The 26,558-nt window shown below is 41.9% G+C and overlaps 1 protein-coding gene across 2 annotated transcripts in view; it reads right to left on the bottom strand.

The window, feature by feature from the left end:
* Window positions 1–9,409, bottom strand: part of COL24A1 (collagen type XXIV alpha 1 chain) — a 394,910-nt gene extending 385,501 nt beyond the window's left edge. The window contains exons 1-2 of one of the 2 annotated variants that reach the window (XM_070786184.1): window positions 9,302–9,409; window positions 8,728–8,858 (exon numbers count right to left, since the gene is read on the bottom strand). In XM_070786184.1, coding sequence (XP_070642285.1) covers window positions 8,728–8,783 — 56 coding nt within the window. In that variant the 5' untranslated portion in view covers window positions 8,784–8,858; window positions 9,302–9,409. Of the gene's footprint in view, window positions 1–8,727; window positions 8,859–9,081; window positions 9,205–9,301 lie in introns of those variants that run through there. The other variant, XM_070786183.1, reaches the window with a different exon arrangement.
* Window positions 9,410–26,558: the final 17,149 nt, after the last annotated feature.

The raw sequence follows: 26,558 nt of genomic DNA, 5'->3' as shown, positions 1-26,558 counted from the left end.
CTTACTAACTTGATGACTAACAGAGAGGTAGAGATCAATGATATAGAACAGATTTTCTTTATCTTTTTCTAATTCTGCCCCAAACTTACAGCCAACTGCTGGGCAGCATCCCAGAGGCCTGCAAACCTTATAGGTGCCCAGCCACTAAACTGAGAGCCCAGAAACAGAGAAAGAGACATCAACGGCTTATTGAAAAGGGGTCTTAAGAACCTGAAGGAAAAAAAAAAAAAGTCCTGGAGCAATACCTCCACCGTGCCCAGCAGACTCCAAGCAGGACACAGCCATCACCTTCCAGAGGAAGAGAAGGCTACCATTTATAGGGCAGAACTGCCGTCAGGTTGGCTCATCAGTTACCAGGGAAACCAGGGGCAGGGACAAACAGGTAGGCAGTTACTAATTAAGTCCTACAATTAGGAAGACTCGATAATCATGTGAGTGAAGCAGGAGCTGGTGGAGCAGAAGACATACAGGGAGCAAGAGGATCGCCATCTTGAATGGCCTAACCATACAACTAAGGAAGAACAGGAAAAATTTAAGTTCCTCACCAGGTGTTCAAAGTCCTTATCATTCAGCTCCAACCTCCTTTTTCTTTTTCTTTTTTTAAAAGCAATAAATAGGGACCAATTACATCTGACATCCCAAAGCTCCAGCCACACCATGTTTTTCTCTATTCTATGGACAAACTTTGTTAAGTGCCTGAAAAGATCTCAGTCTCCATCTATCAGAATCTTAAGTATCATCAAAGCCTAATATGAACACCTGCTCCATGAATTTTTCCCATCATCCCTAGAGAGGACTGCACCTTTTCCTCCCCTTTGTACTCTTGATGCTTTAATTATAACTTTATTATAGCCCATATGTGCTGTATCTTTTACGATTAATTAGTAATAAATATCTGAGCAAGTAACAGGTCTTCACCTTTTGTCATTTTCTTACATAAAATTGACACAATCGATATGTTAAAACAGGAACAGAATAAACAGCAAGATCTCTCAATGACTGAGGAATTTAGTTCTTCCCTATGAACCTAATTCTTTTAACACTTAGGAAACGTTAAGTAAAATAGGGGCACTTTTAGTTGGATGTCCAAAGAGAGAAAGAAGAATTAAAAAAAAAAAATCTTCTGTGGTAGGGTAAATGGAAGGCTTCTTCTTTTTCATTTTAACTGTTCTTCTCATCTTTGAAGTGGGAAGACAGAGAAGAGATCAAACCTAATTGATATAATCAGCTTGATAAAGAGCCCAACTCTATCAATGAGTAAAATGATGTTTAACGAATCCAAGCTTTCTGGGAAATGCATGAATTCAAGCTTTCTGGGAAACGTCTAGTTAAGTTGCACTTGTTTATTTCTTTGCTTTTGCACTGTCCACCAATGATTTTACACTTATAACACATTTACTTAATAAAGAAAAAATATCACACTTCCACATTAGCAAATGATAAGAGTTCTCAAGGGTAGCAGTGTTTCGTGCTTCTGCTGTTGTGCTGTGCTTATTGTACTAGACATGCTGGAGTCCCTAAGTAAGTTAAAACTAAAACTGTATTAAGTTGTTGCAGAGAAAATAACATGGTTAATAAGAAAATAACAATAGACTAGGAGTCAAAAGATTAGTCCTAGATCTATTTCAAACTCATTGTGTGAGCCTGGGTAGGTTATTTCAAGGTTTTGAGTCTTAGCTGACTCATCTATTATGTGATAACAATATAAATTTTATATTTTAAATTCCAAATATAAAAGCCTAAAATTTGTGTGTATGGTAGACTCCTATTAATATTCTGGCATAGAAGACAAAGATCAAGTTACGCTCTTAGCAAAATGTTCTATAAATCATCATATACAAAGGGCATGTTGTTTAACCACAACTGGGAAAAGGTCCTCTTACCATTCTGGCCAATTCTTTTTTTAATTAAGTAACCTAAAATAGTCTACTAAGTTTGCTAATTTGTTCATATATTTAGTTAACCCTAACAAAGTCTCCCCGGAGAAGGCAATGGCACCCCACTCCAGTACTCTTGCCTGGAGAATCCCATGGGCGGAGGAGCCTGGTAGGCTGCAGTCCATGGAGTTGCTAAGGGTCGGACACGACTGAGCGACTTCACTTTCACTTTTCACTTTCATGCACTGGAGAAGGAAATGGCAACCCACTCCATTGTTCTTGCCTGGAGAATCCCAGGGACAGGGGAGCCTGGTGGGCTGCCGTCTATGGGGTCGCACAGAGTCGGACACAACTGAAGCGACTTAGCAGCAGCAGCAACAAAATCTCCCTTTTTTTTTTTTTTTTGGTTAGGGTTAAGCAAATAACTCCTGGAGGAGGAAATAACAACCCACTTCAGTAATCTTTCGTGGACTATCCCATGGACAGAGTCTGGTGGGCTAGTCTATGGGGTTGCAAAAGAGTTGGTGGGCTAGTCCATGGGGTTGCAAAAGAGTCAGAGATGACTGAGCAACTCAACAAGAACAGAAAGTCTAGTTAATATATTAAACATGAATATTTTTCAAATATTCAAATCATGCCTGTTTTTATTCACTTTTTTGTACGTCTGGACCAAGTGTCATTAATGTAAAGTAACAGAAGTACATATACATTTAATAAAATCAGACTAATCTGAAAAAAATTAACAATATAGTAGGAGACATTCAATAAATGTTCAGAAAATATAATCCATAATATTAATATTGGAGGATATCTAACAAAATGTGAAATACTCTGTGTGTCTGGTCTGCTAGCCACATTTTCAGTTTGACATAAGTCACAGTCAAAACATAACCAGACACGTGAAGGGTGAAGTCCTAGAGGAGATCAAGCAGGAAATAGATATCCAAAGACCAAACTCAGAATATTTAAGGAATTAATATCCACCCCCAGGCATCTTCCCTAAATAATTCTTAGAGCTATTCAACTTTCTCTTTATCTGAAGGGTCTAAGTTACTTTAGGGGAATTTCAGGCATCCTTTTGTTTAGGATACTCACGAGACCCCCAGGTTTTATGATATATGTCTTCAAGCTACTGATGCTCATTCCTACACAGGTTCAATTTGTGATAAGGAACTTTTGTAAAAAGTGAATTGGAGATTTTCATTTAAACCAGTTGGAAAAAGTAAACTAATCTGAAAAACACACACTTGTAATATACATCAAGAATTTCAACAATTTCCATCACAGTACATTTACAAGCCAAAAAATTCTCTAAGTCATGACAGCTTTACAGATTTTGCTCTTTACTAGCTGCTAAGATCCAGAAATAGTAAAATTTCTACCCTTTGTTCCCAAAGTAACGGAAAAACAGTTCTTATCCCAGCAGTGGTGATAAAGTTGGATGATTCAGGGAATAAAATATTGTCAGTAACTTACACAAAATGAATTCAACTCAATAAGTACTTGTATACCTAACCTAGTGTGAAACATACTAGAACTTTTGGTTAAATTCCAAACATACTGGCAACTTCTGAAATAGAAAGGAGATAAATGCTTAAGGACTTCAAGTGATCAAAATACCTGGAGTCCATTCAGTAGCAGGGAAGAAATAAACATATATATAGTCTCTCCTTGAAATACCACAGAGATTGTTAAACTGATTACTCCCTGTAAAAGTTTCTGGCACATTCTACTGTTGCACAATTGCACTCATCACACACACTAGCAAAGTAATGCTCAAAATTCTCCAAGTTAGGCTTCAACAGTACATGAACCGAGAACTTCCAGATGTTTAAGCTGGATTTAGAAAAGGAAGAGGAACCAGAAATTAAATTGGAGATAAAATTGCCAGCATCCACTGGATCACTGAAAAAGCAAGAGAATTCCAGAAAAACATCTACTTCTCCTTTATTGACTATGCAAGCCTTTGACTCTGTGGATGACAACAAACTTTGGAAAATTCTTCAAGAGATGGGAATACCAGACCATCTGACCTGCCACCTGAGACATCTGCATGCAGGTCAAGAAGCAACAGTTAGAACTGGACATGGAACAATGGACTGGTTCCAAATTGGGAAAGGAGTACATCAAGGCTGTATACTGTCACCCTGCTTATTTAACTTATATGCAGAGTGAAAAGTGAAAGTCACTCAGTCATGTCTGACTCTTTGCAGACTATACAGTCCATGGAATTCTCCAGGCCAGAATACTGGAGTGGGTAGCCTTTTGCTTCTCCAGGGGATCTTCCCAACACAGGGATCAAATCCAGGTCTCCCTCATTGCAGGCAAATTCTTTACCAGCTGAGCCACAGAGTACATCATGTGAAATGCTGGGCTCCAAGAAGTGCAAGCTGGAAACAAGATTGCCAGGAGAAATAATAACCTCAACAATGCATATGATACCACCCTTATGGCAGAAAGCAAAGAGGAGCTAAAGAGCCTCTTGATGAAAGTGAAAGAGAAGATTGAAAAAGCTGGCTTAAAACTCAACATCCAAAAAACTAAGATCATAGCATCCAATCCCATCACTTCATGCAAACAGATGGGGAAACAATGGAAACCATGACAGACATTTTTTCTTGGGCTCCAAAATCACTGCAGATGGTGACTGCAGCCATGAAATTAAAAGATGCTTGCTCCTTGGAAGAAAAGCTATGACAAACATATACAGCATATTAAAAAGCAGAGACATTACTTTGCCAACAAATGTCCATGTAGTCAGAGCTATGATTTTTCCAGTAGTCATGAACAGATGTGACAGTTGGACCTTAAAGAAAGCTAAGCACCGAAGAATTGATGCTTTTGAACTGTGGTGTTGGAGAAGACTCTTGAGAGTCCCTTGGACTGCAAGGAGATCAAATCAGTCCATCCTAAGGGAAATCAGTCCTGAATATTCATTTGAAAGACTGATGCTGAAGCTGAAGCTCCAATACTTTGGCCACCTGATGCAAAGTACTGACTTACTGGTAAAGACCCCAGTGCTGGGCAAAACTGAAGGCAGGTGGTGAAGGGGATGACAGAGGATGAGATGGTTGAATGGCATCACTGACTTGATGGACACGAGTTTCAGCAAGCTCTGGGAGTTGGTGATTGACAGGGAAACCTGGCATGCTGCAGTCCATGGGGTTGCAAAGAGTTGGATAGGACTGAGTGACTGAATTGAACTGACACTACTGTTAAGTAAAAGATTTTTAAATGAATGAATGCATCAAATCTTCAGTCAATGAGATTATCAAGCTGTCTGGAGTTTTAACCGATATATAACTCCTCTGACATTTTCCACCTGCACAGTGAACACAAGATCAACAAGTCAGGTCATCTAACCTACATTTATTTAGCTAAGGAAGTAAAGAGTTTTCATGATCTAGTCTCTGTTTCTCTCTCCAGATCCTGCTCCAACCACTCTGCCCCTAGAATGTGTGTTCCAACCAACTTCATTTCTTCTGGGCCCTCAAATGCACCATGCTGTCTCACCTCTGAGCCTTTTACTGTTCTGTCTGTAAAGTTCCATGCCTTTTCCACTTATGTCTCAGTCTAGATTTCATTTCCTCTGGTTAGCCTTTCCTTCCAGTACTATGCCTCCCTATCTTCCCCAACTAACAAGACAGTTAGATGTCCTTCTGTATATATCCTTATGTCATATTTTTGCTGGTTTCATTGTTTATACTTGCTTGTTTCATTTTTCATTTACTATATTAACTGGGCACACTGGAAGGCAGAAATTGTGCTTCAGTCTTATTCAATCATTGTATCCCTTATGCCTAGAATCATGCTAGACACATAGTGAACTCAGTGAACATTTGCTGAATAAATCAGTAAATGAATGATAAGTGAATGAATGACGGAACGTTAGCCTTTTATGAGAATGAAAATGAAATCATCTTCACTTCTCACTCAGAATTACAAATTCTAAAATAAGTCAGAATTGCAAAGCATGGCAAGAAAACTAGTACGGGTATTCTAGTTCCTATAATATGATTTATCATTCTCCTGTAGCTTCAGTTTATCAAGCACAATGTATAAATAACACTCAAAATTACTTTCTATAAATTACAATTCCTCTTCCTAAGACATCCATTTGTTTTAAACATTTATTTGAACACAAAGATAATGAGGCAACTTTAAAAATAGAATTTCATGCAAGCTAGGAAATAGACCTTTATATCCCAAACTTTGTTTACACTTTTGTTTACAGAAATCAATGTACCTATCATTCTTAGTTTTAATTTTTTTCATTAATTCTACAAATTCACATTAAGAATGTGAATGTGAATCAAAATAAAAGCAGCTCTCTGAAATAAAATGTCTGTAAGGATCTAGTTTTAAAACTGTAAATATTTCTGGGTGACTAATCAGAATTGTGATTTTTTAAAAAAAACCACCCCTGCTCTTACAAAACATCACCACAAAAGGATGGCGGAAAATTAAAACGTCAGGGGTTACATTAGGCACTCTAAGGTTTAATTCAGTGGCCTGACATTATCATCAGCTAATCAGCTGCTTGTCCCTAAGTCCCTATTCCTATGAGGTTGGTAGCATTTATTTCAAACGGAAGAACTCTGAATTCTTTACGGAAACTGGATTTTTTTCAAGAAACAATTTTCTCAGCTCAATTGGTAACTACGTTTCCCCACTCTACATGTGTGTGGCTGAAGCTGTGAGAGGTTGCAATCTGATGTAATCTTGAATTACCCTCAATTTTCTGCAGTTCACCCTCACTGGGAACTATCATGGAACAAACTTGATATCACAGGAGTCTGCAAGGCCCCTTGCTGGAGGCTGCTTGGAGAACAGGAGAGAGGAGGACCTTCACACAGGATCCTCTACCCATCTGATGCCTCTCCAGGAAGATTCTTTTCCCCAATTACTCATAGTCTAACTTTTCCTCAGAAGTTCCTTGGTGTAATTCATTCTGTTTGGTTTCTCTGCGTCCCTCCCCCCAATCATCTGGACCCAATTTACAAACCCCAAACTGCACAAGAATGTATGCAGGACCTTTTCTGGGAGCGTCTGGAAGGGAAGTGTAAACCAGACAAGACAGGGGCTAAGAGCTGAAGATCTCCTTTAATCTGCGAGGTTGGTCACAACTGCCAAGGGGAATGTTAGTCAGCAACGTGGGCTTCGTGTAGGGGCCAAGGGAAAGCCCTGGGGGTGGGAGCTGGCAGGGAGGGCAAGAAGGGCACATGGATGGAGGGGAACAGGGAGGGCAAGGAGGGCAATGGATGGAGGGGGACGCTGGAGCTGCGGAACAGGAAGTGGAGGACCTCATCCAATCTCTCAGGGTGGCTCTGGAGCCTCAGAGACCCAAGTCTGATTCTACCATTCCACTCACCCTAGTCCAGCGGCCCTCAGGATCCCCTGCACTCCCTACCCTGCTTTCCAAGGCAGGTCCATGCAAGGTGCTTTCACCGAGAGAAGTGGTGAGAAACCTGTCTGGAAAACTGATGAGACCTGCGCGTGAGCAGCTCTGGGTCCAGGAGCCCGCCGGGACTAACCTCTTCTCCGACCCTGGAGAAGAAGTGTCAGGAATCCCGCCCTCCCCCTTGCCCCAGGGGGGCCGGGCACACCCCTGCATGGACGCACGTGGTGGCTGAGGTTTTGAGCTTTCCCGCTCACTGATTCATTCTGCAGCGGGCGCGTGGGTATGTGCGTCCTTGTTAGTGGGGAAGCCGGCTGCCCGCCCAGGCTTCCAGAGGTCGAAGGAGAGAGTGCGCGAGCCCTAGCCAGGCTCGGCTGCCAGCGGCTGGGAAGCACATGTTCATACAAACACTGCCACAAGGCGGTCTTTCTCTGCACTCCGCCTCCGCCTGCCCTTAGCTGGCACCCTCGGTCCTGCCCCCCCTGCCCTCCTCCTTCCTACTCTCCCGCTTCGCAGCCTAGTAGCAGAGAACGACCACAGCCGCCTTCGTCCCTCCTGGCCCTGAGGCCAAAACCAAACTTCTATAACCCACTGACATCTTCCAGGAAGGGCCAGGACAGCCAGCCAAGGCCACGCGCCCCCTACCCTTCATCCACGCTCTTCTCCCACTGAGGCAGTGGGAGCCGGTACAACGCCCAAAAAGCAGATGAAGTGCCAGGGAGGGCCGGTGAGATCACTCCCTGGGAGCAGCAGCCCCGTGGGCCCCCCGCCCTCCGCACCGGGGTCCAGCCCCTTCCCCAGTGACACTCCAGTGAGCAGGGGGCAGCCTGGGCCCCAGATGGGCAGCACGTTTGTTGGCCTCCTAATGACTAGAGACCAACTGCCTCTGTGTCTCATGATTCCAGGAGCTCCCTGATGTCCGAGGTTCTGTGGGCACCCTCTCCCCCATTCGGCAACTCTGCCGCATGGTTCAGGCTCCGCACACAGAGCCCAGGGGGACCTCGAGCACCCCAGCAGTTCCCAGGCTGGATGCCCAAGGAGCACCGAGGGGAAACAAAACCTCAGCCAGGGCCCTGAGCGAGGAGAACGGAAGGAGGATGCGAGGGCAACGGGAGCTGGAGCCCGGGCGGGCGTCAGAGTCCAGCTCCGGGGCTGCAAGAGCCGCTACCACCGGCCTCGGGAAGTGAGCCAGCGAGCTGTTCCTCCCGAGCCGCAGGATCTCTTTAGCATAAACTGTCTGAGAGACCCGCTGGCAGGAGGCTTCCTTTCTAGCAGGGTATTTTACAAATTGAGGAGACAAGGGGAGGATGCTGCGGCTGTTCGCCGGCTCCCAACTTCAAAAAAAAAAAAAAGTGCCAAGTAGCTAGGGCGCAAATCTCCAACTGGCTCAGCGGATCCAGGGGGTGGGGAGAGCTGCCGGTCTAACCCCTGCCCCGCGGGTGGGCTACTTACGATTTTGCCGTGTGGGAGACCTGTCCACGCCTTGTCCTGTGGGCTCCTAAATGCATTTGTATGCATTTGTCCTTACAGCGGGGCGCTAACGGAAAACAGAAGCCAACTCCGAACTGCTAAGTGTGCAGGTACTGTCCATGAAAAATGGAAAAAAAAAAAAAAAAAGCACATGAAAACGATGCTCTAAAACCTCAACAATAACCAAAAAGGGGAGGGACAAATGGAAGAAGAGCAGAGAAATAGCACCGGGCGGGTAGACTGCTAGGCTGCCCAGGGCCCCAGCTCGGGGTAGCGGACAGGCCCAGGGTGGGTGGCGGGGAGCGCTCCCCTGGGAGGGCGGGCAAGGAGGTACACCTCACTGGCGGGCTGCGGGACGCCGGCAGCAGCGGGAGCTCGGCTGCGAGCGCAGCCCTCGAGTTCACTTGCGGTTCAAAGGCGACTCCGTGACTCCAGTGGAGTCCTCCGCTTTGGGCCTGGGAGGAGAAAGGAGTGGGGGGAGGGCAGGAGATGAAGTGGGGGAGGAAGTCCTTGGAAACAACCCGCGCTGGAACATTTGTCAGACAAGTACACACACCCACTTCGGAAATCTCGTCCGTGCGAGCTGGCCGGTGGCAACTGCAGGCGCTCGGCGTGGAGTGCCGCCGGCTGCTTCCCCTGGAAGAAGAGGAGCCCAGCAAATCCGGCCGGTGTTAAATTTCACCGCTCCCTGACTTGCAATGACATCATCAAACACAGTGCACACCTCCCCCTCCACCCCGCAACCTTCCCCCTACCACGCGCCTAGCTGGGGCGCCCCAGTCCGCAAGCCCCCGGGCCCTGGGGCGAGCTCGCAGCCACCCGGCACCGCCCAGACACTCCCGCTTCCCACGCATTCCCGGGGCTTGTAGGTGACTAGTATCCTTCCTCCCAAGCATCCGTGTGCCATTTCCTTTTTCAGCAGTCCCCAATTTGATGTTTTCTCCCGTTTGATGTTTTCTCTCTTGCTGTCTCCCATCCCCCCTTCTCTGTCCTCTTCATACACACGTTCTAAAATCACGTGTAACTCAGCAGAGTCCTTCACTCTCCTCCAATTCTCTTGCCTTTTTTTTTGTTTTTGCAGCTATGCCTGTGGCCTAAATCATATTATAAACTAACCGCAAATGTTCTCATTAATTCCTTTTCTCACCTTCACTCTTTCAATCGGTCCGCCGTATTACTTTCTACTGATTTTTCTTTCCTCTAATCCACTTTTCTGCCTTCTGCCCTTCTCTCCTATACAATCATGGACTAATGGTCTGCAGTTATACATGTAAAGCACAAGAACACACCACTGCCTTACCAATTTGAATACCTTCTCCAAGGTTTGTGACAAGTTTCTTTTTTGACCTAAGTCCCATTCTCTCAACACCTTTTTCATAGAAATCTACTTCCAAGATTTGCTCCACCACCCCCCAAAAAAAAAATTAAGTTCTGATTTATCTTCCTCATTAATAAGACTGGAAATTCCAGGAGGCCAGGGATCTATTATCTCACTCATGATTGTATTTTCAGCATCCCAAATACTATTTGGTATGTCTGTTTAATGAATGACTGCTGTATACAGTGAATATGATATCTTGGAGAAATGATGTTGTCTATTCTGTACACCATCCTAATGAAGCTAATGACCCTTCCACAAAGGCATCTCACATTACACACACATTACAAAGGCTTGGTGCTGCTGCTGCTAAGTCACTTCAGTCGTGTCCGACTCTGTGTGACCCCACAGATGGCAGCCCACCAGGCTCCCCCGTCCCTGGGATTCTCCAGGCAAGAACACTGGAGTGGGTTGCATTTCCTTCTCCAATGCATGAAAGTGAAAAGTGAAAGTGAAGTTGCTCAGTCGTGTCCGACTCTTAGAGACCTCATGGACTGTAGCCTACCAGGCTCCTCCGTCCTTGGGATTTTCCAGGCAAGAGTACTGGAGTGGGGTGCCATTGCCTTCTCCATACAAAGGCTTAGGTGACCATATTAATGATGGAAACGATTGATGTGGCCTTTGGAAATTGGGAGAGTTTTTCCTTTAAGAACATAGAGTTTAATCCATCCTCCTCAACTTTTTCAACTTTTTATTTTGAAATTTTAGATTTACATAAAAGTTGGTTAAAAAGTAAAGAGAATTCCTATATAACCTTTATCTGACTTCCTCTAATGTTAATATCTTACATAACAGTGTAAATTATCAAAACCAGGAAATTAACACCAATACAATACAACTAATCTATAGATCTCACTCAAATTTTGTCAATTTTCCCAAATGTTCTTTGTTTTGTCCAAGATCTAACCCAGGAGAGTTTAGTTAGTTAATTAAGTAATTAATCAAATCATACAGTGGAAGTGACAAATAGATTCAAGGGATTAGATCTGATAGACATAGTGCCTGAAGAGCTATGGACTGAGGTTGTAACTTTGCACAGGAGATGGTGATAAAAACCATACCCAAAAAAAAGAAATGTAAAAAAGCAAAATGGTTGCCTGAGGAGGCATTACAAATAGCTGAGAAAAGAAGAGAAGCAAAGGCAAAGGAGAAAAAGAAACATACGCCCATCTGACTGCAGAGTTTCAAAAAGTAACAAGGAGAGATAAAGCCTTCCTCAGTGAACAATGCAAAGAAATAGAGGAAAACACCAGACTAGAGATCTCTTCAAGAAAATTAGAGATACCAAGAGAACATTTCTTGAAAAGATGAGCACAATAAAGGACAGAAATGGTGTGGACATAACAGAAGCAGAAGATATTAAGAAGTGGCAAGAATACACAGAAGAAATATACAAAAAAAGATCTTCATGACTCAGATAACCACCATGGTGTCATCACTTACCTGGAGCCAGACATCTTGGAGTGTGAAGGCAAGTGGGCCTTAGGAAGCATCACTATGAACAAAGCCCGTGGAGGTGATGGAATTCCAGCTAAGCTATTTCAAAGTCTAAGGGATGATGCTGTAAAAGTGCTCCACTCAAAATGCCAGCAAATTTGGAAAACTCAGCAGTGGTCACAGGACTGGGAAACCTCAGTTTTCATTCCAATCCCAAAGAAGGGCAATGCCAAAGAATGTTCAAACTACCCCACAATTGTACTCATTTCACATATATCACACCCTAACAAAGTAATGCTCAACATTCTCCAAGCTAGACTTCAACAGTAAATGAACCGAGAACTCCCAGATGTTCAAGCTGCATTTAGAAAAGGCAGAGGAACCAGAGATCAAATTGTCAGCATCCCTTAGATCATAGAAAAAGCAAAAGAAATTTCCAGAAAAACATCTGCTTCATTGACTACACTAAAACCCTTGACTGTGTGGACCACAAAAGACTATGGAAAATTCTTCAAGAGATGGGAATACCAGACCACCTTACCTGCCTCCTGAGAAACCTGTTTGCAGGTCAAGAAGTAACAGATAGAACCAGACATGGAACGATGGACTGGTTCCAAATTGAGAAAGGCGTATGTCAAGGCTGTATATTGTCACCCAACTTATTTAATTTATATGCAGAATATATCATGTGAAATGCCAGGCTGGATGAAGCACAAGCTGGCATCAAGATTGCTGGGAGAAATATCAATAATCTCAGACATGCAGATGACACCAGTCTTGTGACAGAAAGTGAAGAGGAACTAAACAGCCTCTTGATGAAAGTGAAAGCTGAGAGTGAACACCAGTCAGAATGGCTGCGATCCAAAAGTCTACAAATAATAAATGCTGGAGAGGGTGTGGAGAAAAGGGAACCCTCTTACACTGTTGGTGGGAATGCAAACTAGTACAGCCACTATGGAGAACAGTGTGGAGATTACTTAAAAAACTGGAAATAGAACTGCCTTATGATCCAGCAATCCCACTGCTGGGCATACACACTGAGGAAACCAGAAGGGAAAGAGACACGTGTACCCCAATGTTCATCACAGCACTGTTTGTAATAGGCAGGACATGGAAGCAACCTAGATATCCATCAGCAGATGAATGGATAAGAAAGCAGTGGTACATATACACAATGGAGTATTACTCGGCCATTAAAAAGAATACATTTGAATCAGTTCTAATGAGGTGGATGAAACTGGAGCCTATTATACAGAGTGAAGTAAGCCAGAAGGAAAAACACCAATACAGTATACTAACACATATATATGGAATTTAGAAAGAGGGTAACAATAACCCGGTATACGAGACGGCAAAAGAGACACTGATGTATAGAACAGTCTTAGGGACTCTGTGGGAGAGGGAGAGGGTGGGAAGATTTGGGAGAATGGCATTGAAACATGTAAAATATCATGTATGAAACGAGATGCCAGTCCAGGTTCGATGCACGATACTGGATGCTTGGGGCTAGTGCACTGGGACAACCCAGAGGGATAGTATGGGGAGGGAGGAGGGAGGAGGGTTCAGGATGGGGAACACATGTATACCTGTGGTGGATTCATTTTGATATTTGGCAAAACTAATACAATTATGTAAAGTTTAAAAATAAAATAAAATTAAAAAAAAAAAGAGGAGAGTGAAAAAGCTGGCTTAAAACTCAACATTCAAAAAACTAAGAATATGGCATCTGGTCCCATCACTTCATGGCATATAGATGGGGAAACAATAGAAACAGCGACAGACTTTTTTGTGTAATTTTCTTGGGCTCTGCAAAATCACTGCAGATGGTGACTGCAAGCCATGAAATTAAAAGATGTTTGCTCCTTGGAAGAAAAGCTGTGACAAACCTAGACAGCATATTAAAAAGCAGATACAATACTTTGTTCACAAAGGTCTGTCTAGTCAAAGCTGTGGTTTTTCCAGTAGTCATGTATGGATGTGAGTTGGACCATAAAGAAAGCCAAGTGCCAAAGAATTGATGCTTTTGAACTGTGGTGTTGGAGAAGACTCTTGAGAGTCCCTTGGACTGCAAGGAGATGCAACCAGTCAATCCTAAAGAAAACCAGTCCTGTATATTCATTGGAAGGACAGATGGCTGAAGCTGAGGCTCCAATATTTTGGCCACATGATGAGAAGTACTGACTCATTGGAAAACACCCCGATGCTGGGCAAAACTGAAGCCAGGATGAGAAGGGGAATGACAGAGGACAAGATGGTTAAATGGCATCACTGACTCAATGGACATGAGTTTAAGCAAGCCTTGGGAAATGAAGGACGGGGAAGTCTGGCATGCTGCATCCATGGGGTCTCAAAGAGTTGGACATGACTGAGCGACTAAACAACAGCAGCAATAGTTAATCAACTAAGATATTAAATAAACTGCCATATCTCCGTAGTCTCCTACCATCTGTGGCATTCCCTGTCTTCTTTCATCTTTCATGATTTTGATACCTTCAAAGAGCACTGGCCAGTGATTTTGTAAAAGTTCCCCAAATTTGGCTTTGGGTTATGTATTCTCATGATTCAAAGTTTGTATATTCAGCTAAAATACCACTGTGATGATATTGTGCCTTTCTCAGGGCATCATACTGAGCATACATAACACTGATATATTTTATTACTATTTATATTAACTTTGATCACCTAGTTCATGTGTCATATGCCAAATAGCCATTGTAACTAGCCCCCTTCCTCACTTTTGTAACAAATAGCCACAGCCTTCTGGAAACCTCCTAGAAATCCAGTGCCAAGGGAAGATATACATTCTTAACCTTAATAATTTCTACAGTATTCTATTCCTATAGTATTTCTATTTTTGACTACTGGTCAAAAATTTGTGTCTCCATTTCCCCTTCAATTATTTAAGGATTAAAAATATATTTTTGTTCGCAATGTTGAGTCAATATTTGAATGCTGTATTAAATGGAATTATCATTAAAATGTATCTAAGTTTTTTGAGGGAGAAGGCAATGGCACCCCACTCCAGTACTCTTGCCTGGAAAATCCCGTGGACGGAGGAGCCTGGTAGGCTGCAGTCCATGGGGTTGCTAAGAGTTGGACACGACTGAGCGACTTCACTTTCACTTTTCACTTTCATGCATTGGAAGAGGAAATGGCAACCTGCTCCAGTGTTCTTGCCTGGAGAATCCCAGGGACGGCGGGGCCTGGTGGGCTGCCGTCTATGGGGTCGCAAAGAGTTAGTTAGAGTTAGTAGAGCTCTTTTCTTGCAGAAACATCCAAAGAGTATGCATACCTTCAAATAGAATATATTTGATTGTGGGAGAGGAAGCATTTGCCCAGTAAAAAATAAACAATGTAAGACTGCAATGACATAGAGTTTTTACAATGCTGGAGTTTAGCACATTTTTAATTAATCAATATAGCTTAACCAAGACCATGGCATTTAGCTGGGCCTTGAAAAGTCAAGAGGATTTATATAGATGGAGAAGAGAAAGATAGTATGCTTAGAAATAGAGAGCAGGAGACTAACAGTAATTGGACAAGAGGAAGATATGTGAACTATATTTAGGGGAAAGGAGTAGATTCATCAGCTTGGATTAGAGATTTGGGCATTTGTATCAAGGTTGAGGGCAACTATGAAAGTCCCTGAATGCCAGGATAAGTTCACTTAGTCATTCAGTAAGCACTTAGTCACCTACTATGTACCAGGAGCTCTTCTAGACACTAAATTACATCAGCAAAAAAAAAATGCTTGAAAATTCTTCCCCTCATGGAGATTATGTTTTATTATTTAAATTTAATCTATGGATAATAGAAAACAAATTAAATAATTTTAAACATAAATGATTATGTTTTAAATTCCCATTTTAAGAAGACTGATCAACATCAGATGCTAAGATTGGAAAGAGAGGAAGTTTGGAGGATAAATTTGGTTTAAGTGTTGAAATAAGCATATCATGAACTATGGTAGGAACAACAGAAAAGCTAAATAAGAGAATCATTATTAAAAGAAATCAAGAAGATCTAAAAACCTCTTAGATTGGGAAGGGAGGAGATATAGATGAAATTTCAAGTCTTAAAGATTAAGAAATTATGCCACTGTCCAATGGCAAAAGGAAGACAACTAACTCAATCTGTGACACACTATACTGAGATCTTGGTAGGACCCTGTTTTGGAACTATCCAGAGATCTGTTGGAGTTAGAATTAGGTCTGTTGAAGCTAGAGCTGAATAAAAAAGTCAGAGCTAGAGTTTTAGATTTCTTCATCATCTGCCTAAAATGGTATTTGAGGCCTTGACAGTAGAGTCTGTTTTTAAGGATGTGAACATTTTAATGGAGAACAGAGAGTCAAGGACATAAACTATAGAAAGTGGGAGGAAGCAATGTGGAACTAAAGCAGCAAGAACAAAATACATATAGCATTATTAAATAAGAGTGCAGGAACTCGGGGCTTCCTTGGTGGCTCAGCTGGTAAAGAATCTGCCTGAAATGTGGGAGACCTGGGTTCAATCCCTGGGTTGGGAGGATCCCCTGGAGAAGGGAAAGGCTACCCACTCCAGTATTCTGTCCTGGAGAACTCCATGGACTGTTATAGTCCATGGGATCCCAAAGAGTCAGACCGACTGAGCAATTTACACTCACTCACAGGAACTCAAAAAGTAATTATGTAACAAATCCTTCACAATGCTTACTGTGCATGCTGCTGCTGCTAAGTCGCATCAGTCATGTCCGACTCTGTGCGACCCCATAGATGGCAGCCCACCAGGCTCCCCTGTCCCTGGGATTCTCCAGGCAAGAACACTGGAGTGGGTTGCCATTTCCTTCTCCAGTGCATGAAAGTGAAAAGCGAAAGTGAAGTCGCTCAGTCATGTCGGACCCTTAGCGACCCCATGGACTGCAGCCTACCAGGCTCCTCCGTCCGTGAGATTTTCCAAGCACGAGTCCTAGAGTGGAGTGCCATTGCCTTCTCCGTTATTATGCATGAGAATAAGTCTAATTATTTTGGATATATTAACTCATTTTATTCTCTATCAGTCCTATTAAGTAGGTACTACTTATTATCCTTTTTATACAGAGGAGAAAATTAATGCAGAAAAAGGGTTAGTTAAATTGCCTGGTCAGAAAACTGCTAATCAAGATGTAACCATGCCAACTCTGGATAAAGTTGATGTTCTCAATAATTCCTTTTCCTTTCATTTTTTCTTCTTCCCTCCCTCCTTCTCAGGAGAAAACCATTTCAAGACAAGCGGCTACTGAAACAGAATATAAGCTTCTACTACAGATTTTCATAAGAATGTAAAATTCAGTATATGATGAAATTCAGTATATGATTCAGTATATTTCAAAACTCCATAAATAAGATCTGCTTTACAAATAGTGCTAAAACTACTAGTCTTAAGGAGAGAATAAATTTATCTCCACCTCATGGGGTCACTGCGGGTCAGACACGACTGAGCGACTTCACTTTCACTTTTCGCTTTCATGCATTGGAGAAGGAAATGGCAACCCACTCCAGTGTTATTGCCTGGTAGGCTGCTGTCTATGGGGTCACACAGAGTCAGACACGACTGAAGTGACTTAGCAGCAGCATGAGGTACAACCAAAGTAAATTCCAATACATAACATTAATGGTTTTATACAAATATTTAACAGTGAAGATTTAGAAGTAATTATATGTAAAAATCTATCTTGTTTAGAGGTGAGTAAATTAACTTATTAATTTATTTATCAAGTATTTATTGGGCAGCAAGAGGTTTCAGACACTGTTCATGCCTGCTCTCTAGGACTTGAAGTATTTCAGAAAAACAGAAAGAAGTATGATGTAAAATTTGCAAATGGTAAAGTCAAAAAGAAATACAAATTCTCATGAGGTCCCATCCCATCCCCCAGAGTCATCCTAGTGCACCAGCCCTGAGCATCCTGTCTCATGCATCAAACCTGGACCGGTGATCTGCTTCACATATGATAATATACATGTTTCAACACTACCCTCTCAAATCATCTCACGCTTGCCTTCTCCCACAGAGTCCAAAAGACTGTTCTTTACATCTGTGTCTCTTTTGCTATCTCGCATATAGGGTCATCATTACCATCTTTCTAAATTCCATATATATATCCATTAGTACTGTATTGGTATTTTTCTTTCTGACTTACTTCACTCTGTATAATAGGCTCCAGTTTCACCCACCTCATTAGAACTGATTCAAATGCATTCTTTTTAATGGCTGAGTATTACTCCATTGTGTATATGTACCACAGCTTTCTTATCCATTCGTCTGCCGATGGACATCCAGGTTGCTTCCATGTCCTGGCTATTATAAACAGTGCTGTGATGAACATTGGGGTACACATATCTTTCAATTCTGGTTTCCTTGGTGTGTATGCCCAGCAGTGGGATTGCTGGATCATAAGGCAGTTCTATTTCCAGTTTTTTAAGGAATCTCCACACTGTTCTCCACAGTGGCTGTACTAGTTTGCATTCCCACCAACAGTGTAAGAGGGTTCCTTTTCCTCCACACCCTCTCCAGCATTATTGTTTGTAGACTTTTTGATAGCAGCCATTCTGACTGGTGTGAGATGGCACCTCACTGTGGTTTTGATTTGCATTTCTCTGATAATGAGTGATGTTGAGCATCTTTTCATGTGTTTGTTAGCCATCTGTATGTCTTCTTTGGAGAAATGTCTGTTTAGTTCTTTGGCCCATTTTTTGATTGGGTCATCTATTTTTCTGGAATTGAGCTGCAGGAGCTGTTTGTATATTTTTGAGATTAATTCTTTGTCAGTTGCTTCGTTTGCTATTATTTTCTCCCATTCTGAAGGCTGTCTTTTCACCTTGCTTATAGTTTCCTTCGTTGTGCAAAAGCTTAAGTTTAATTACATCCCATTTGTTCATTTTTTGCTTTTATTTCCATTACTCTAGGAGGTGGGTCATAGAGAATCCTGCTGTGATTTATGTCAGAGAGTGTTTTGCCTATGTTTTCCTCTAGGAGTTTTATAGTTTCTGGTCTTGCATTTAGATCTTTAATCCATTTTGAGTTTATTTTTGTGTATGGTGTTAGAAAGTGTTCCAGTTTCTGTCTTTTACAAGTGGTTGACCAGTTTCCCCAGCACCACTTGTTAAGGAGATTGTCTTTTCTCCATTGTATATTCTTGCCTCCTTTGTCAAAGATAAGATGTCCATAGGTGCGTGGACTTATCTCTAGGCTTTCTATTTTATTCCATTGATCTGTCTTTGTGCCAGTACCATACTGTCTTGATGGTATTATTCTTTACTCTACAGACCAGTCAAGTTTCACCAGTTTTCTCCCTGCTTCTGCTGTTGCTAAGTCACTTCAGTCGTGTCCGACTCTGTGGGACCCCAAAGACGGCAGCCCACCAGGCTCCCCCATCCCTGGGATTCTCCAGGCAAGAACACTGGAGTGGGTTGCCATTTCCTTCTCCAATGCATGAAGTGAAAAGTCAAAGTGAAGTCGTTCAGTCATGTCCGACTCTTAGTGACCTCATGGACTGCAGCCTACCAGGCTCCTCCATCCATGGGATTTTCCAGGCAAGAGTACTGGAGTGGGGTGCCATTGCCTTCTCCACTTTTCTCCCTACATGATAGTAAACCTTTATTTTTCCTGCTTCAAGATCACATGTGTCATTTAATTGCATTTAGTCTCCCTTACCATGGAATAGCGCCTTAGTTAGGGTGACCAGTTCATCTCTATTTTCTCTGGTTTCCGTTTCCTGCTTTTAGCCCTGAAATTGTCATGTCCTGAAAGTACCCCTCAGACCCAGGGAATCTGGCATGGCTGGTAAATTCATGACCTTGATACTTTTAAAAATGTTAGGCTGCTCTTTAAATACAATATCGAGACCTTTGATACATGAATAATTCTTATAAATTAACAAGAAAAGAGATGATATAGAAATGTAGAAAAACGGGCACAAGGAATATGCTAAAGTTGGACCCAAGACACATTAAAATATTTGATGAACTCAATTCAAGTATGTTAAAGTAATTAAGACTCCACTGGAGGGGAAAAAAAGCAAATGACAAAGATTTTTAGAGAAAGGATAACATCCAATGTTGATGAAGGTAGAGTGAAACTGGTACTTTTATACCAGCTGCTGCTGCTGCTAAGTTACTTCAGTCGTGTCCGACTCTGTGCAACCCCATAGACAGCAGCCCACCAGGCTCCCCCGTCCCTGGGATTCTCCAGGCAAGAACACTGGAGTGGGTTGCCATTTCCTTCTCCAATGCATGAAAGTGAAAAGTGAAAGGAAAGTCGCTCAGTAGTATCTGACTCTTTGCAATGCCATGGACTGCAGCCTACCAGGCTCCTCCTTCCATGGGATTTTCCAGGCAAGAGTACCAGCTAGAAGATTGTAAATTAGTTAAAACTAGAGGAAAATTTCCAATAAGGATTAAGAATCTTTAAAAACTATATTTTTTGATCAGTGATTTTATTCTAGAAAAATATTCCAAAATAATTATCACGTTTGCCCACAAAAACAGAAGTGAAGTCGCTCAGTCAAGTCTGACTCTTTGCAACCCCGTGGACTGTAGCCCGCCAGGCTCCTCTGTCCATGGGATTCTCCAGGCAAGAATACTGGAGTGGGTTACCATTTCCTTCTCCAGGGGATCTTCCCAATCCAGGGATCGAACCCAGGTCTCCCACATTGGAGGCAGATGCTTAAACCTCTGAGCCACCAGGGAAGCCTACAAAAACTGATGCATAAGAATTATCATCACAGTATTATCCTATTTCTCAATAAATTAGGGTACATTCATATACTTTAATATTATACAATAATGAAAAAATAATGTTTTGAAAGGTATTTTCTAACAAAAAATTCTTAAAATATTTTAAGACAGGATGCAAAAATATATAAAGTAATTAAGACTCCACTGCGGGTGGGGGGGGGGGGGGAAGCAAATGACAAAGATTTTTAGAGAAAGGATAACATCCAATGTTGATGAAGGTAGAGTGAAACTGGTACTTTTATACCAGCTGCTGCTGCTGCTAAGTTACTTCAGTCGTATCCCACTCTGTGCAACCCCATAGACAGCAGCCCATCAGGCTCCCCCGTCCCTGGGATTCTCCAGGCAAGAACACTGGAGTGGGTTGCCATTTCCTTCTCCAATGCACAAAATATATGGGTGTGCATAGTATGTATTGTATATCTTAGAATAAAGACTGAAGGGAAGTATACCAAAGTATTAATAGTAGTATAAATAATATCTGGATGGTAAAATCAGTAATGATGAATTAAACTTTGTCCTTCTTTTGTTTTTCTATTTTTCTTTGTTTACAATAAGCATGTATTATTTACATAAATCAGAAAAAAAGTAATAAAAGTTTCAAGATTGAGGGAGATAGTTGGACTGGAAATGGCTTAAAATAATTAATATTGGAGAATATGCTAGGGAAGAAGCTAAAAGATGAAAGAAAGGGATTAAAATGAGTTTGTGTAGCTAGAGATAAGGCAGATCCTTAAACTGAGCTGGACTCTAGGACAACCAAACAGGTAGTTAGATACATACTTGCATAGTCATGTCAGGAGAAAACTCTTACACTTTAAGTGTAATGTTGCAAGTCAGTCTTCAAAAACCTCTTGGGGATTTTCCCTCAATAACATGTAAAAGCAAGTTGGAGCCCTCTACTGGAATGGTCTTCTAGCAAGGGTAGAATTTATATTTGAAATTATAAAATAAGTGTATATGCTTCTAACCAGAAATAAACAGTGTTTTTAATACTCAGTTCTTTGGAGACCAAGGTTCTATTTACTGGATATTACTTTTCTCAAAATCATGTGGCTATAAAGGGAAACATTATTTTACTGATGAAAAGGATAGGCTGAATGGAAGTGGACTACAGAGAATTCACAATTAGGTGAAATAGTTGCACAGCAACTGGCAAATGTTTGCATGAGTATCAATGGAATCTGATTTAAAAGGTAACTTAAGAGTGAAGAAGCTGAGGAAAGAACAGAGTAGAGGAAATATCCAGATCTTTGAATTTTAGATGTAAGGCAAGACATGATATATACTTTTCCTTTAGAACTAGTTGAATAATAGCTATCATTTGAAAGTATGAAAGAGCCAAATAGAATGCCTTGCTTCTCTTGTGTTTCATTATTTATTTGGTTGTCTTATAATAAGGTTTATTTTCCCCATCAGAGTCAGCACTGCAATTTTCTAACAATTCATATCATATATTTAGTGTATCTTACATGAATATTCATACAAAATGCTACTTTAACAGAGAACCTAATTTATAGAAACCAGTGATACAATATCATCATCAAAAGTGATTGTGAATAGCTATCTGTCTGCAGTGGCACATTAGAACTCCAACTCACACTTAGGATTCTCTTTCAGTACCTTTAGTTTAAATTCCTCTTACCTTACTAAGGTAAGGTAACCCGTGTCTGAGGTCAGGGGTGGCGGCCGAGAGGAGCTACCCAACATCCGAGGAGTGGTGGCTGTACCGGCGCAGGAGGGCCGAGAGGAGCTACTCCATGTTCAAGGTCAGAAGGGGCGGCCGTGAGGAGACACCCTCATCCAAGGTAAGGAGCAGTGGCTGCGCTTTGCTGCATTAGCCATGAAGAGATACCCCACGTCCAAGGTAAGAGAAACCCAAGTAAGACAGTAGGTGTTGCGAGAGGGCATCAGAGGGCAGACACACTGAAACCATAATCACAGAAAACTAGTCAATCTAATCACACGGACCACAGCCTTGTCTAACGCAATGAAACTAAGCCATGCGGTGTGGGGCCACCCAAGACAGGCGGGTCATGGTGGAGAGGTCTGACAGAATGTGGTCCACTGGAGAAGGGATTGGCAAACCACTTCAGTATTCTTGCCTTGAGAACCCCATGAACAGTATGAAAAGGCAAAATGATAGGATACTGAAAGAGGAACTCCCCAGGTCCGTAGAGCCCAATATGCTACTGGAGATCAGTGGAGAAATAACTCCAGAAAGAATGAAGGGATGGATTGAAAGCAAAAACAATACCAGGTGTGGATGTGACTAGTGATAGAAGCAAGGTCTGATGCTGTAAAGAGCAATATTGCATAGGAACCTGGAATGTCAGGTCCATGAATCAAGGCAAATTGGAAGTGGTCAAACAGGAGATGGCAAGAGTGAACGTCGACATTAAATGTTGACATTGAACTGCAACATTCTAGGAATCAGCAAAGTAAAATGGACTGGAATGGGTGAATTTAACTCAGATGACCATTATATTTACTACTGTGGGCAGGAATCCCTTAGAAGACATGGAGTAGCCATCATGGTCAACAAAAGAGTCTGAAATGCGGTACTTGGATGTAATCTCAAAAACAATAGAATGATCTCTGTTCGTTTCCAAGGCAAACCATTCAATATCACAGTAACCCAAGTCTATGCCCCAACCAGTAACGCTGAAGAAGCTGAAGTTGAACAGTTCCATGAAGACCAACAAGACCTTTTAGAACTAACACCCAAAAAAGATGTCCTTTTCATTAGAGGGGACTGGAATGCAAAAGTAGGAAGTCAAGAAACACCTGGAATAACAGGCAAATTTGGCCTTGGAATACGGAATGAAGCAGGGCAAAGACTAATAGGGTTTTACCAAGAGAATGCACTGGACACAGCAAACACCCTCTTCCAACAACACAAGAGGAGACTCTACACAAGGACATCACCAGATGCTCAACACTGAAATCAGATTGATTCTATTCTTTGCAGCCAAAGATGGAGAAACTCTATACGGTCAGCAAAAACAAGACGAGGAGCTGACTATGGCTCAGATCATGAACTCCTTATTGCCAAATTCAGACTTAACTGAAGAAAGTAGGGAAACCCACTAGACCATTCAGGTATGACCTAAATCAAATCCCTTAGGATTGTACAGTGGAAGTGAGAAATAGATTTAAGGGACTAGATCTGATAGATAGAGTGCCTGATGAACTATGGACTGAGGTTTGTGACATTGTACAGGAGACAGGGATCAAGACCATCCCCATGGGAAAGAAATGCAAAAAAGCAAAATGGCTGTCTGGGGAGGCCTTACATATAGCTGTGAAAAGAGAAGCAAAAAGCAAAGGAGAAAAGGAAAGATATAAGCATCTGAATGCAGAGTTCCAAAGAATAGCAAGAAGAGATAAGAAAGCCTTCCTCAGCGATCAATGCAAAGAAATAGAGGAAAACAACAGAATGGGAAAGACTAGAGATCTCTTCAAGAAAATTAGAGATACCAAGGGAACATTTCATGCAAAGATGGGCTCGATAAAGGACAGAAATGGTATGGACCTAAGAGAAGCAGAAGATATTAAGAAGAGGTGGCAAGAATACACAGAAGAACTGTACAAGAAAGATCTTCATGACCAAGATAATCACGATGGTGTGATCACTCACCTAGAACCAGACATCCTGGAATGTGAAGTGAAGTGGGCCTTAGAAAGCATCACTACGAACAAAGCTAGCGGAGGTGATGGAATTCCAGTTGAGCTCTTTCAAATCCTGAAAGATGATGCTATGAAAGTGCTGCACTCAATATGCCAGCAAATTTGGAAAACTCAGCAGTGGCCACAGGACTGGAAAAGATCAGTTTTCATTCCAATCCCAAAGAAAGGCAATGCCAAAGAATGCTCAAACTACAACACAATTGCACTCATCTCACACGCTAGTAAAGTAATTCTCAAAATTCTCCAAGCCAGGCTTCAGCAATACGTGAACGGTAAACTTCCAGATGTTCAAGCTGGTTTTAGAAAAGGCAGAGGAACCAGAGATCAAATTGCCAACATCCGCTGGATCATGGAAAAAGCAAGAGAGTTTCAGAAAAGCATCTATTTCTGCTTTATTTACTATGCCAAAGCCTTTGACTGTGTGGATCACAATAAACTGTGGAAAATTCTGAAAGAGCTGGGAATACCAGACCACCTGACTTGCCTCTTGAGAAAACTATATGCAGGTCAGGAAGCAACAGTTAGAACTGGACATGGAACAAAACTGTTTCCAAATAGGTAAAGGAGTACATCAAGGTTGTATATTGTCACCCTGCTTATTTAACTTATATGTAGAGTACATCATGCGAAATATTGGGCTGGAAGAAGCACAAGCTGGAATCAAGATTGCCGGGAGAAATATCAGTAACCTCAGATATGCAAATGACACCACCCTTATGGCAGAAAGTGAAAAGGAACTAAAAAACCTCTTGATGAAAGTGAAAGAGGAGAGTGAAAAAGTTGGCTTAAAGCTCAACATTCAGAAAATGAAGATCATGGCATCTGGTCCCACCACTTCATGGGAAATAGATGGGGAAACAGTGGAAACAGTGTCAGACTTTATTTTTTTGGATTCCAAAATCACTGCAGATGGTGAGTGCTGCCATGAAATTAAAAAACGCTTACTCCTTGTAAGGAAAGTTATGACCAACCTAGATAGCATATTCAAAAGCAGAGACATTACTTTGCAAACAAAGGTCCGCCTAATCAAGGCTATGGTTTTTCCAATGGTCGTGTATGGATGTGAACGTTGGAATGTGAAGAAAGCTGAGCGCTGAAGAATTGATGCTTTTGAAGTGTGGTGTTGGAGAAGACTCTTGAGAGTCCCTTGGACTGCAAGGAGATCCAACCAGTCCATTGTGAAGGAGACGAGCCCTGGGATTTCTTTGGAAGGAATGATGCTACAGCTGAAACACCAGTACTTTGGCCACCTCATGGGAAGAGCTGACTCATTTGGAAAAGACTCTGATGCTGGGAGGGATTGGGGGCAGAAGGAGAAGGGGACAACAGAGGATGAGATAGCTGGATGGCATCACTTACTCGATGGGTGAGAGTTTGAGTGAACTCCGGGACTTAGTGATGGACAGGGAGGCCTGGCGTGCTGCGATTCATGGGGTCGCAAAGAAGATCCCCTGGAGAAGGAAATGACAATCTATCCCAGTATTCTTGCCTGAACAATCCATGGATAATGGAGCCTGGCAGGCTATGATCCATGGTGTTGCAAAAGAGTTGGACACGACTTAGCAACAAAACAGCAACAACAACAACAACAAATGCGTATAGCTTCTGTGACATGATTGAAGTCTTGGCATACTTTAGAAAGGGGATATCTATTTCTGCCAAAGTAAAAATTTAATATAAGCCACATCGAAGTCTAAAGAGATCCATGAAATGAAAAAGCAGAATGAATATTTAGCATGTGCATGGAATTCAAGCAGTCATATTCAAAATTATTGTTATGATGCCAAAATTGTTTGGATTCTGCACGGAGGCTGACTGAGGGACATGTATAGTGGTTATTTTCACATATTTTGATTGTTTTTTTTTTTTAATTTAATTTTATTTAACTTTACAATATTGTATTGGTTTTGCCATATATCAAAATGAATCTGCCACAGGTATACATGTGTTCCCTATCCTGAACCCTCCTCCCTCCTCCCTCCCCATACCATCCCTCTGGGTCGTCCCAGTGCACCAGCCCCAAGCATCCAGTATCGTGCATCAAACCAGGACTGGCGACTCGTTTCATATATGATACTATACATATTTCAATGCCATTCTCCCAAATCTTCCCACCCTCTCCCTCTCCCACAGAGTCCAAAAGACTGTTCTATACATCAGTGTCTCTTTTGCTGTCTCGTACACAGGGTTATTGTTACCATCTTTCTAAATTCCATATATATGCGTTAGTATACTGTATTGGTGTTTTTCTTTCTGACTTACTTCACTCTGTATAATAGGCTCCAGTTTCATTGACCTCATTCGAACTGATTCAAATGTATTCTTCTTAATGGCTTAGTAATACTCCATTGTGTATATGTACCACAGCTTTCTTATCCATTCATCTGCTGATGGATATCTAGGTTGCTTCCATGTCCTGGCTATTACAAACAGTGCTGCAATGAACATTGGGGTACACATGTCTCTTTCCCTTCTGGTTTCCTTGGTGTGTATGCCCAGCAGTGGGATTGCTGGATCATAAGGCAGTTCTATTTCCAGTTTTTTAAGGAATCTCCACGCTG

This window comes from Bos indicus, chromosome 3 (genome assembly GCF_029378745.1).
Source record: "Bos indicus isolate NIAB-ARS_2022 breed Sahiwal x Tharparkar chromosome 3, NIAB-ARS_B.indTharparkar_mat_pri_1.0, whole genome shotgun sequence".
Lineage (NCBI taxonomy): Eukaryota > Metazoa > Chordata > Mammalia > Artiodactyla > Bovidae > Bos > Bos indicus.
Note: the sequence above shows the minus strand (reverse complement) of the source record. Positions and strands in the feature narration are given on the sequence as shown.